Below are 14,069 nucleotides of genomic sequence, written 5' to 3'. Positions count from 1 at the left end.
GATTTCCTTTCAGATAATTCATTAATCTCATTAATGTGACTACTAAATTTGTAAACTGAAAATCAACTTTGCAAATAAACAAACGAAAAACAAACTGAGGTCTTAAATGAACCATAACAACCAGCAGACTATATATACATTTGCATTTAGAGCAAATACATCAAGCGCTGAATATTTCAAGCGGTCCCTGAATGCAGCGTATCCTGGCAACAACTAACATCGTTTCTCTGTGCTATTTGAAAATGTGCTGTTAAAGGAGTGGAGATAAAACACAGCACCAACAAGTTTATCGTAAAAAAGGCGGAAAAATCAGCAACTATGGCAGATGAGACAGTTCCTGCTGACAGAGACAAGGCTTTATATTTGACACAAATTCAGTTCTTAGATAAGGAGCTGGAAAGGTAAGAAACCATTGCTCTATGTTGCTGCTCCTCTGTTGGGTAAACGACTTTTAACATAACACAAAAATGGTAAATGGCCTGCATTTGTATAGCGCTTTTCTAGTCCATAGGACCCCAAAGCGCTTCACACTACATTCAGTCATTCACCCATTCACACACACATTCACACACTGGCGATAGCAAGCTACATTGTAGCCACAGCTGCCCTGGGGCGCACTGACAGAGGCGAGGCTGCCGGACACAGGCGCCACCGGGCCCTCTGACCACCACCAAAAATGTCCCAAAACTTTTAAACACGTGATTATAGAACAGCTTCATAGGTTACATGTATCTGTGTGTGCTTCATCAGCTTTTGGATCAAATGGCAGCTATGTTGTGACTGACTGTTTTTATCTTGAAGGTTTCTACAGTACCAGCTACTAATAACATGGTGCCTAACTGCTATGCAATTCTTCTTACATGTGATTTTAAAAAAATCTGAAAGACATTAAATTAAATTAAATAGTGACAACAAACAGCCTCAAATCCATAATTTAATTATGAAAGCTAAAAATTCTATTTACTGTAAAATATAGAAGAATAACTTTAGCTGACCTGGGTTTGAATCCTCCGTCTGAATCTGAGCCCGTAGTTTCCTTATGATCTTTACCTCAGGTGTAAAAAAGGAAGCAACATTACAATCCTTTTTCAGAATCAGAGTCAAGAACTTGAAACTTTCTTCAGTGTGGCAATGACATAGCATTTATGCATAAAATAACAAGAAAATTTTCTGTATCACCATCTGAATATGATTAGACCTACATGCAAATTCCAATGACAATACAACACATATTTCACAACAACAAAACTTAACAGCTACATTTGCTATAAATGCAGTCCATCAGCAGAGACTCTATATCTCTATACTGTAAATAAAAGAGTTAGTGAAAACGTGGCGCTTCCAGATGATTTTAAAGCAAAACTCTGAACATGACATGATCTGGACCAGGTTATCTGTTCAGCAAAAGTTACAATGGCAAAAAGATAACCATCTTTCAGACTCTAGGCTCAACTCACCTCCTTAACCTGTCAACCTCACCTCACCCCTCTGTAAGGACCAAGTAAATTTATTTCTTCCTCAATTATAAAATCTTAAAACTTCCTTTTTCACTATTCTGATGTACCAGCTACAGCAGTTTCAGCTCAGCATCTCATATTAGATTCATAAATTCTAAACCCATATGTCCTTTTTTGTACTGCAGGTGTCAGCTCAGATGTGACGAGCTGAAGAAACTGATAGATGACCTCAGAATTTGGTATGGAGCAATGGGGAGGGACAGGGACGATATATGTAATTACCTGACAGACTCCTCAAATGCAGTAGAGAAAAAGGTTGCGGAGCTGAGTAAGGTGTTGGAGCATCAGCAGCAAGCTGACAAAAAGGAAACCGATGAGCTCAAGCTGCATCTCAACCAGCAGAAGGAGGAGCTACAGAAGGAAGTGGACAGACTCAAGTCAAAGAGCACGTTGCAAAGTGAGATAGACGCTGAGTCAGATCATTTATTATTTTTCATCATCTTGTGTTCGGTTAAGTCAGCTGGTCTAAACATGGGGCAGAAGTTGGCCAGTCCATCACAGAGACGCACCACCACATGCCACATGCCCAATTTAGAATCAGCAGTTAACCTAAGATGTGTATCTTTGGGGTGGGGTGAAGGTGGATTAGCTGGACCCACACAGGTACAAGACGAGCACACAAGGCCCAGCCAGTCGGGAGTTTGAAACCAGGAACCTTCTCACTAAGAGGCAACAGTGCTAATGAGCTAGCTGCTGCACCACTGTGCACATTTATAGCCAGACCAGGAGAAAAATATATTAATTTGATTGTGGGTTGAACCTTAAAATTGCTGTTTTAAATTTTGTGTCTGCCTTTTTGAGAGATTTGCAAAAACATCATAACCACAGTGTCCAAACCATGATTTTTGCAAAACCGTTGTTGAGACTGTGTGAAGCTTACACTGGGATGTTTCTAGCTTCCTGTTTTCATTTGCACCTCCTTTCCACCACTCAGAGGAGAAGCTGGACCAGCAGCAGAAGGAGAGGGAGAGGATGACACAGCGACTGGCCTACGTGGAGTTTATTGAGAAGCAGCTATACACTACGAGGGAAGAATATGGAGCTGCCATCGCCAGACTGCAGAAACAATTGGATTTACAGGGGGCAAAGTAAGATCTAGTGCAGAGTTAAATTCAAGCTACAGTTATAACTGCAGGAGGAGTTGTTCCCTCTGGATGCTGCGTCGACTTACTGACCCCTGTTCTCCAACAACAGAGTGTTTCAAGACTGTGAGAAACAAGTGTGGAGCTCCATCAAAAATAAAGTTTCAGCAATTGTTGAGGAGGAGAAGATTCAGCACGCAGAGGTGCTTAAAAAAGTCAAGGAGCTTACAGCAGAGAGCTTTAAACTCTTGAAAGAGAAATCCATCCTGCAATGCCAAGAGAGTGAACTCTGTCTTGAAGTACAAAACATGAAGAGGGACAGCCACGCAGCTAGCCAGGACATCATCCAACTCAAGGAGGTACGATGTCTGCATAGAAGGGACATAAATGTGCCTGCGTAATTCCTAGAGGTTGTGGTAGCTTGAATTGGTACATCTGCCTTCTGTTTAAAAAGTTGATGTTACATTGCTACATGCAACATACAAGTCTTACTGCTTTTTATTATTATGTAGAATGAGGCATGTGGGAAGATATGTATTGCCTTAAAATATTGTAACACTATTTTAACTGATAACTCGTTTTCATTCTTCATGTCTCCATATTTATCACCCGATTTACAGAAAGAAGATCACCTGTCGAAGAAGTGCCAGCAGCTCAAGGTTCAGCTGAATAACTACAGCCTCTTGCTGGCCAAGAAACAGGACCTGAGGTCTTTACTTCTTTACTTTTTATTTATTTCTGTTTCTCCAAGATTATTTTTTTAACTTCCTGATAGTAGCAACATACAAAAGCTTTAATAGAGACTTTAACAGAGACAGCTTCTCTACAGTCAGATGCTCTACCACTGAGCCACACCCACATTGGGTCAACTTTTATTCTGTGTTATAATTTCAGACAGCAGCTGAACTTGGATTCTGAAGTGTGCAGTCAAAAGAAAGCTGAGGCAGCTCAGCTGGAGGCTGAGCTCCAGGAGGAGATGAGTAGGAGGAGGCAACTCAAGGCAGACATGGAGAAAGCAGCAAACATTCTGAGACCTGCTGTGATGGTAAGAACACAGCCTGACAATAACTATGGCCTTTAGCCATTTGATTGCAGCCACAGCATATCATAATGTTTGTATGGGAGATAGTTCTGTGCTTGGTGGTCCAGTTTGATTGGTATTAATTGAAGACTGCTGGAAATCCTCCCTATGTTCTGCTATTGAGACAGGCATCCAAGAAACCAGGTATCCAGATATTCCACAACAGGTAAAACTCTGGCATGAAGGTATAAATGTTAATTCACAAATGATACAATGGCATCATAAAACATACACAACAATAACGATGGTATCGTGAAACAGTTATTCTGTGTGTGATACGTTAGATTAGGGGCAGGGAACTTCAGGCCTCGAGGGCCGGTGTCCTGCAGGTTTTAGACATGTCCTTGATCCAACACAGCTCATTTAAATGGCTAAATGACCTCCCCAATATGTCTTGAAGTTCTCCAGATGCCTGATAATGAACTAATCTTTTGATTCAGATGTGAGTAAAATTCAGTAATTTGTTGCAAGTTTGTTTACTTCTATTCACATTAACCTCATTCATTTTAGGTGAAATTTTGAGCCACTGTATTGATTATTGTTTTGCAAGAGGCAAGATTTCATATAAATCTTTCACCTAACTAAGATGTAATTTGCCAACTACTGGTGAGTGCTTTGATTTTTTCTGAACACAAAAAGAAACTCAAAATTCTAACACTTTCACATTAGGTGGCCTAGGGTGAAGTGAACACTATTAACTGATTAGCCTTATTGTCTTTTAACGCTATAGTATTATGAGAACAAAATATTATTTTGTGACTTACCCGCTAATGTGTACACTGTCTCATCCACCGAGATAATGGTTTTGTTCTCTGTCCTCTGAAGGGCTTAGAGAAATTCTCTGAGGCTCAGGGGAAGATCCAGAAGCTGCGTGAGATCCTGGAAAGCAACACATCCCATGGAACAGAGTCCGCTCTTTATAATTCCCCAGAGAAGAGCAGTCGAGGGCAGAAACTGCAGACATCTGGCCCCAGAACAGTCAGGTGCTTGGAAACACTTTGCCCGGTTTGTGTATGTTAGTGTAATGAGTCGTGAAAATGGTGGCCTGATATCTGCTGAAAGCTGCCAGGTTCTTCATAGCAGTGAACTGGATCTTTGCCCGACTGAGGCCCATGAGAGCCAGATTATCTCCCAGTTGGCCTCAAAATAGTCAAAAAACAATGTACGCCTCTATAAATAAGCTTTTGCTTAGTTGCTGTGACTTTTGTTTTGGTTTCAAAAACACCATGATATGTTTTTTTCTCAAAAAGAAAAGATAAAGTGCTAAGGTAAAGTAGAAAATGATAACACGCAAAAAAATGTTAATTAATAACAACAGTCCTGTCATTCTATTTGTCCTCAGCCCAGAGACTTTGAACCTTGGCACAGATCCACTGTTTTTGTTGAGCCGCTACAGGCCGGGCGATCTTGGCTTCTTACCTCGACCCAGATGGAGGTACGTCTCTGGTGCAGGACATCAGTCCACCAGCAGCCAGCTGCCACTGGCTTACAGTGTATTAGATGGAGGAGTTGTACAGGGAGATGGCCACAGGTCGTTCAGTGGTGCTTTTAGGTAATCTCAGTCTCTCACTGAATGTGCTCCTGTGGCTAGCCAACATGTCATGGAGTGGGTGGGAGGTATTATTCAGCATTGTCTTTATCTTGGACAACATTCGACACCACCTTAAGGGAATCCAGCTCCATCCCCACAACATTACTGGCCAATCAGTTTATTGAGTCTTTTTTTGGTATCTGCGACACTGAACCTGCTCCCACAGCATGCAACAACATAGAGAATAGCACTAGCCACAACTCATAGAAAATCCTGAGCATTGTCAGACAGATGTCGAAGGACCTCAGCCGCCTCAGAAAATAGAGACGACTCATCATCATTGATCAGCAGGGAGCCGTTTGCTGAGAAAAAACTCTTACGAAAGGGAATAAAGTGGAGCATTAGGGAGTTCAACATCCTCAGTATGATTTTGGAGTGGGTAGAGGACAAAAACAGAAGTAAAAGGAGTGTGAGATTAATTAGGTTGTTGGTTGTGATGTCATTTCTCAATAATATTTTTGTGCTTCTAAGAATTAGAAGTGCTAAAAAAGAAACTGTGCGGTTGGATTTTGTTTCATTATGCTTCTTTATAAATCTCTCAGGAAACCCGGCTGTCACAAGGCATTGACCGCAGCCTCTGATGATAGGTCTAACCCATCTGACCTGGCTTCTCGGGACACTCATGCAGAAGCAGGACCCTCCACCTCATCAGTCTGCTGAACCCAAATCCAGCAAGAAAATAAAAAAACCTAGAATTCTGTTCCTGCATTTCCTCTAAATGCTGATGTATTTGTCTACAAACATACTGACTTGAGAGCACGTTTAAGCATTTAACACGTCCACATCTGTATGTCAGGTCATGTCCACATAAAGAAAAACATCAGCGTTTAAAAATTTGTGTTCGTCTCAGGAATTATTAATGATTAAAGTTTTATTCCCACACGCGTCATAATCTGCACGGTATAGTCATCATCCAAATCTGGCAATTAAACCTCACTGTTGAAGTTTTAATCATACTGGTATGTATGTACGACAGCCCGCATAAGCTGATAGTTCAGACGACAACCTGTCTGTGCTCTTAAAAAATCTCACATGGTGTACACTGTTTAAGCTATTTTGGCCTGCATACATTTGCTGCGACCTCTGCATTCCTCCATTTATTTTTTTCGCCAAAGTGCGATTTCACGACTGGATAAAATGCACACAGCCTCAGATTTCACTACAAAAAAATTCCTAGGTGACTCTGAGTGCACAGGAAAGCACATTGAACGGTCAGCAGCAGTGAGTGTTGGCGAGTGATGCAACATGACGTAGCAGCAGTGCTACAGCTGTATGTGTGAGTCTGTTGACTTAGGTCAAACAGGAAGTTGAGGCCAATCTGGAATACCCATACTCACACGCATACACACATACGTATACAAGTCACGAGGCTCCGATACACTTGTGGGTTTTACAAGCTTTTCTGCAGCACACATAGACATAATTAATAGCATAGACATCTGTTTTTAATAAACTGGCTCAACAGTGTTTTTCCTGCAGAGGGTGACTCTCCCCTCACAGTTACATTCACCACTCTGGATCCAAAAGCCAGAGAATTTTACACAGTATGAGTTTATTATGATTCACACACAGTTTTCATGGAAATAGACAGTCATAACTACAATAAAACAGAATTTAAAGTTCTTTAAAAAAAACTGGAAAATATATTTCTTCCGGCGCCCCCCGTGTGTGGCAGCCTGTTACAGTAGCTCTGCTCGTTCTGAGTTATCTTATATATATATAATGAGTAAAACCATACATTGCACAAATGTTTGCTTCTGTTACATCGGTGTATTTATGAATTTGTTTATTTTCTGACAGGGGTCAGAAACAACTTGCTTTAGCTTGAGTAAGGGCATAATTTTACTTTTTCTGGATTTCAAATCCAAGTTTTTCACTAATATTGAAACTACACTTGGCTTCAATATGACTGGCACAACCATACCCAAGCGTGGATCTTGAACACTCCCAACAACAACAGGTAAAGGTGCCTCCGTGACTGATAAAAAAATAATGAGTAAACTGCCCAAATAAGCCGCATGTCTGTGCTTCACCACAGTTTTTCTTTAGCACAAACTCAGTGAAATTGAATTCTGTTTTATTATATAGCACCAAATCAAAGCAACCGTTGCCTCAAGAGAGTTTAGATTATAAGGTAAACACAGTACAATAATTCAGAGAAATTCCCTAGATTGAAACAATCCACTTTGAGCAAACACTTGGCGACAGTGGGAAGGAAAATCTCCCTTTTTACAGGAAGAAACTGCCTGCAGAACAAGGCTCAGGGAGGGTCAGCCATGTGCAGCGACTGGTTGGGTGGTGGGGGCTCTCACATTTTAATGAAGATTGTGCACGAGACGCAGGGGACTGCAGACATGAGGACAGTCACAACCATGCCTGGTGTCCATATGACCAGGAAGGGTTGTGCATTAATCATCAGATGATTAAGGGGACAAATTAGTTTAGAAATTATAATCAACATCTGACTATGTGGGTTTTTTCTCTGCAAGTCAGATCTGATCAAACCACAGGTTTACTCTTTAATAAAGCTGATTGTTCAGACTCTAAATGAAACGCTATCAGTGATACCCACTTTTCTTAACCTTAACTTTGAATCCTACTTATTTGGTAATAGTTAATAAAGCAAATCACGTTGCTGAAAACACTTCATTTAAGAAATTTCAAAACTAATTTAAGTGTTTATGCAATAGAACTCTGATGGATCCAATGCCAAATAATTAGCTAATTGTATCCAATTACACAGAATATTAACTATAACGTAACAAAAGCAGTTTTCTCCTTTGTGGAGCTCCCATTAGTGGCATCAGGCCTGTTCTTTCTGAGGAAAACCAGACTAGCTGACCATCCAGTCCCGCCCACGTGCCCACGTACACCATGGAATCCTGGGAAAGAGGCAAATCATCATGAGACAATGTGGATGTTCTTCCATCCTTCGTCAACAACAAGCCTTCTATCATACAAACAAAATGTGTGTGTGTGTGTGTGTGTGTGTGTGTGTGTGTGTGTGTGTGTGTGTGTGTGTGTGTGTGTGTGTGTTGGGCAGAAAAATGAAAGTGTTCTGAATGAGGTCAACGCACCAAAGAAATGTTGCCGTCCTCTCCTGTCCTCGCTTACAGAAAATGTCAGACTGTTCCAGGAGCTACTGAGTGAAATGGTTATTTCTTTATTATATGGGTCTATATGAAGGCAAACAGTGCATTGTAAAAATATATAAGAGATTCATACACCTGGAAGAAAAGTGGGGATGAAAAGTTTTTTATTGTAATTTTATTTGTATAACTTTTTTTCTCTTTTTTGCACATTTATGTCTGCTGTACTTGTGTCTGAGGAATGAAAGAAAGAAGTTGGAAAAAATTAAATGTTGGATGCAAAATGTTACTACAAAGGTTCAGGTCCAGCTCCTCTCTACTACAAGCTACTACGAGATGTTACATTGGGAACAAAGCCTCATATCAGTTTTGTCTCTACAGCTTTTCTCTTAAAAGGTTTTCTATTTGGTTAAAATTGTGTCAACTTGAACCCAACCAAAAACCCTGGCCCTGAACCGACATGGACTGATGGTGACCTGGTTCACTTCCTCCTGCAGTTCCTTTGAAATTCCTTGAGAAAATTGTTACTGATGTCATCCCTCTTGGTTGGACAGTCATTAAGGAGGTGTTGAAATGTGCATCACAGCAGATTTTTCGTGTGGGTCTGATGAAATACGGGCAATCACTTATTATTACTTATTTTGTTTTGCTTCTCTGCTTGCGTGGTTTATTACCTTCTCTCCTTTCTGTCTTCCCCCATGTGACCCAAAAATCAATCTCAGTGCACTGTCATCAAGGATATCTCATTTCTAGGAAGCAAGAAAGAGGAACTAGGAGTGAAGATGCACAGACTTATCCTTCACAGAAGTCTACTTACTAAGACTTAGTCTTTTACTAAGAAATTACAACACAACAGGAACACATGATACATAAGAATACATAAGAATGATGCGTCACCTTCTGAATACAGTTAAAGATAAAACGTTTAAATGTTTAATTGACATTTCTTAAAGGTGATCGCTACAAAAGCATGGCTACTTAACTTAATTATACTTGTTGCTTCAGTTCCTCTCTCCTTGTGTCTCCGCATAAGGTAAGTAGGTAAAGAAAGGACTCGAGGTTGTAGAAACTGAGAAATGTGATGGGTCTCATTATATACCTCTGCATCATGCATTCTGAAGTGCATTCCAGCTCATCCTCACCACATTTCATGTTATTCCTTTTGTTGTTCTCTTTTTTGATAGTAAGTGCTTTGGATCACCATCATTCACCGTGTCAGGCCATGACACGTCACAGGAAAAGTAATAGCGACCTCTGCTGGTTCAGAGTAGACCTTTGACCAAATGAGCTGATGCTGTAGAGCTCAGGGTAGCGAAAGGGCTTGGAGCACCAACCTGGATTTAGTTGATCTTATGTTTCTGGGATTTTTCCCCCTTTAGATCTTGCGAGACTGACAGGTGGACACTTCCCTCGGATACTTTGAGGCAAATCTGTGCAGGATGACTGGTCTCTATGGCTACAAGGTTGTTTCATTGTTCATGGTGTTTTTAAGGTGTGTGCACTGATATCAAGTACAAAATCACCTCTTAACACACCTGTGTACACCCACCCACACAATCATAAAGGACATATTAAAGACATTGCAGCCGACTCACCGTGAGAAACTATTTTGTTTCACATCACGTGTTTGAGTGGAGACTTTTCAAACAATCAACCCTGATAGGACGTCCTGAGCAGGTTATTGCTTCAGATTTTTAAAGCATTGTTTCAGCTTTAGGCCATTTCAACCATGAAAGTGTAGAGGTGGAAGAACTGTAAAGTTGATTTTTGCACTTGAACAACGTTTTTTAATGCTGTGAAGTCTGGATTATTTATTAATTATGTAGAATTTTATGTGATTCAGTCATGGCCAGTTCATCAACAACCACTAATTAAGCTAACATGCATGCCTTTGGACTGTGGGAGGAAGTCAAAGTACCTAAAGGAGGCACAGGGGAAAATACCACAGAAACTCACTTCTTTCACACTGGGTTCATTTTTCAGCCCTGGAGGCACCCTTGTGGTTTGAAGTTACCTCTTTAATTCCAGCCCACACAGGTGATTCTCAAGAAATCATGTAAGGGGTTTACTTTTCAAATATTCCTCTGAAATGAGAGAGACATACATTTTTTTCCTCTTTCATTCTGAGATGAGTGGGAAAATTATATGACAAAGGAAACCAGAGGGGATGACTTCAAATGATTTAGGAGGAACTAGACAACAAATGAATCCTCAGGTGCATTGGACTTCTGTCTCCTCCTGGGGTCAAACAGAAGATCTCTAGCATGTTAGGCAAATGTGTAAACCGCCCCACTAATCTACTGAATGAGTAAGATTTGATTTCTCCTTTTTCCTAAATAAAAAATAATTTTGTGCAATTTATATATATTTTTAGTCTGTAAATAAGGCTGTGTGTACATGGTATCTTTGCCTCTGCACATTTAATCAGAGAATCTTTCCCAACCAGGTCATTTTCATCAGTGACCTGATCACTTTTGCACATATGTGGAAACCAACATATCAATGAAACATGTGACTCTTTCTCTCTTGTATGTGGCCAGATACATATTGTGTGTTAGTACTATGCCTTTTTACTATGCCTACTTTATAACTGACATATCTGTCCTGTAAGGTAGATTTCTGATCCAGGTGATGTGTAACAGCCTCTTTAGGCACAAATCTTACTTCATATGTTGGTGCTACAGCTCCACCTGCCGAATCCAACAGGTACAACAATAAAGTGGATTATTAGTATGGGTTAATTTTTATTCAAAATGTGCCAAATATAAAGGCGTAATAATTCAGATTTAAAATAAGAACTGAGAAGGCTTGATCCAGGATCACGCACATCAGATTGGTAGGTTTGATCGAAATCTCCCTCGCTAATTATCACTAAATAACAAACTAATAAAATATCAGACTTGCTAATCAAGAGCAGACAGTTACTTCCGATTACAAGTAGAGAATAATAAAACAGTTCACCCTTAGCAGAGTTATGAAAATGGAAACTGTCCAAAGAAGCCAAAATCGATTTTTGTACCAGAGCGTAAACATGTTTTTTTTGGGGGGGAAAGAGACTGGAATTCATTGTATCAAGTTATCATCGATCAAAAACTAAGCTAACATGCATACCTTCGGAATGTGGGAGGTAAAGAAACCAGAGACAGCACAGAGGAAACATGCCAACTCTACACGGCGGTAATTTTTGGTCCTGGAAGCTCTGCAAGCAGGCGAACCTTATGGTTTGATGTTACCTTTTTAATTTCAGGCCACACAGATGATTCTGAGGAAATTGAGCAACATGGTGTAGGTTTACGTTTCAAATATTCCTCTTGAAATGATAACAACAGAAAAGTATACATCTGATCTTTCCGGCTGCCCAGTTTTCCAGCCACATAACTGACTACAGATAAATATATGAACTGCTCTATTTATAAGTGTTTAATACTTTGTTGCCCTGTTCAGAAGTCATCTTTTTTTGTAAAACAACCCTTTAGCAGTCAGTTATCCACATTACACTAACATCTGCATGGAGCAAGGCATTGCTGGAACTGTTCCTGGCTTTTTGATGCCGTAAAGTTGTGTCTTTAGTACTTTTATAATCTTACTGATCAGTCAAGTACTTTTAGCAAACCACATTTAACTACACGTACATACAATGCATACAATACATATTCATTTTTATTTATTTACACCTTAAGCACTTTACAGCTCACATCCGTGGAAAATTTAGCACCAGATACTAGTAAAACTAACATGCATCTTTCTGACTCTGGGACGAAGCCATCAGGAGGGACGTGGAAAACATGTCAACACCAGATAAAGGCTGTTTTTGGCACTTCCAGATCGGGTTGGATGGTTTATAGTTACCTTTTGAAATCCAGCCTACACACATGATTCTAATAAAATCTTTGAACATGGTGTGGATTTCAGCACATTTTAATATTAGAGCACATTTTAATATCATTTCAATATTTCCCAGAAAGCTTCAGTTTGTCAACCATATCACTTACTTCAAACATCACTTTGATGGACCATATAGACCAGGGAAGGGCAACTCCAGGCCTCGAGGGCAGGTGTCCTGCAGGTTTTAGATGTGTCCTTGATCCAGCACAGCGAGTTGCCCACCCCTGATATAGGCCCTACATTTTTTCTACATTAAAAAAAAAAACTGTTCTGGGCATTCAGCCAGAGACGTGTAGCGGTTGATAGGCAACAGTTTAGTTTGGTTGTGACGCACTTTGACGTCACAACCAAGGGATATTATATCTCTCTACCTCTATCTTGATATATATATATATATATATATATATATATATATATATGTGTGTGTACATATATATAAATATACATCACTTGTAGGGCAATTGTTCAACAACATTACACCTGAGAAGTGGGATGAGTTTCTGTCAGGTTGCCCAGACGACGTCACCACAGAACAGCTCTCTAATTTTGTAGGAAACATGGTGGACCTGTGCTCGCAGTCGACAGCTGCAGATCTGAGGTCTTCCCAGGGCACCCCTGCACTCGATGTCTCCTCTGTCACTGCCACTGCTGGCAGAAAAACAGTCAAGCCAAGGCAGATGGCTCTTGAAATTGCATGTGGATGTTGGTTCAAGAATAAACTCAAAAACCTGTGGATGTGCTGCAGGCAACAGTCAAGTCCTGCCAGCCCCGTAGATGCAGTTGACCGTGCCACAGGATAGCCAATCAGTGTACCAACTTGGGAATTTCCTAAGGATTACGCCGTACACCTAGACATTTTGATGGTGTCATTTTACAGGCCAAAGAAAAAGCAGTGCTCCTCCCTGGTGAAACTTTCAAGGTACAAATGTTTGACAAACTCTGGCCTGAAGTAGAGTCTAAAGAAATGAAAATCACTGAAGACAATATCGAAAATGTATAAACAGATATAATTACAATAATCCATAATTATGTGGATATGCATATTATACAGTTTTTATTGAAATATAAGTCCTCCAGAAAGGCAGGAAAATCCCTGTAACTTACTTTAAAATGAAATATGTTCCCTAAAACGGTAGACAGAGCTACAGACCCAATGGCACCCTTAGCCAGTTAGCTAGCAGCTATGACCAGCACTACTTATACTCCCGAACGCTATCGTCTACACTGTATACCCAACTTACTGTTTTTGTTGTATCAGTCTGCGTCTCCCAATTAATTTCTGTTTCTCCTGCACCGCTTAGATGGCAAAAATGCGCGTGCTCTTTGCGAGCTCGTTCTAGCTCGTAACCAGCATCAAGGGTGATCATTGGTTAATGGTAGTCATGTGACTGATGCAAACCAGATCCTTATGTTCAGCAAAACTTTGATTAATAGTTAAATATTAATAATAATAATTAATAAATCCTGTGCTGTCATGTAACCGGCTCTCCGAACACACATGAGAACAAACTGATTTCAAGGGGAAAAAAAAAAAAAAGAAAGCTCAAATTTTAAAAAGTTTTTTTTTTTTTTTTTTTTTTTTAAATGCATTACCTCCTTAAGTCATTGTATGACAAGATGGATGGTGTCATAATATTTTAGTATACTTTTGAACTGAGGAGAATAAAGAGTATTTTACTTACCAATGTTGTGTACTAAGCACAAATTAATTAAAAAAAGTTTCAATTTGAGTTTCAATTTAAAATTTGCCAAAATGTTTGAGCAAATGTTGTATTAGGTCATAATTGTAAGGTTAAGGATATAAAGAAGCACATTTAATGAGTT

The 14,069-nt window shown here is 39.9% G+C and overlaps 1 protein-coding gene and 1 long non-coding RNA gene across 2 annotated transcripts; one reads left to right on the top strand and one right to left on the bottom strand.

Moving 5' to 3' along the window:
* Positions 1-258: 258 nt before the first annotated feature.
* On the top strand, positions 259-6,270 carry LOC308404511 (uncharacterized protein). The gene is made up of 9 exons (XM_080894586.1): positions 259-401; positions 1,643-1,914; positions 2,452-2,605; positions 2,712-2,958; positions 3,220-3,308; positions 3,494-3,644; positions 4,506-4,663; positions 5,023-5,115; positions 5,814-6,270. The coding sequence occupies exons 1-9, from the start codon at positions 319-321 to the stop codon at positions 5,929-5,931; spliced, it is 1,365 nt and encodes a 454-aa protein (XP_080750712.1). The 5' UTR covers positions 259-318; the 3' UTR covers positions 5,932-6,270.
* Positions 6,271-12,700: 6,430 nt separating this feature from the next.
* On the bottom strand, positions 12,701-13,578 carry LOC308404354. The gene is made up of 3 exons (XR_013973112.1): positions 13,487-13,578; positions 12,974-13,093; positions 12,701-12,893 (listed from the first exon to the last, which is right to left on the bottom strand). It is a non-coding gene; the product is annotated as an uncharacterized lncRNA (long non-coding RNA).
* Between the last annotated feature and the right edge of the window lie 491 nt (positions 13,579-14,069).

Source organism: Rhamphochromis sp. 'chilingali' (genome assembly GCF_963969265.1).
Source record: "Rhamphochromis sp. 'chilingali' genome assembly, chromosome: 10".
NCBI lineage: Eukaryota > Metazoa > Chordata > Actinopteri > Cichliformes > Cichlidae > Rhamphochromis > Rhamphochromis sp. 'chilingali'.
Note: the sequence above shows the minus strand (reverse complement) of the source record. Positions and strands in the feature narration are given on the sequence as shown.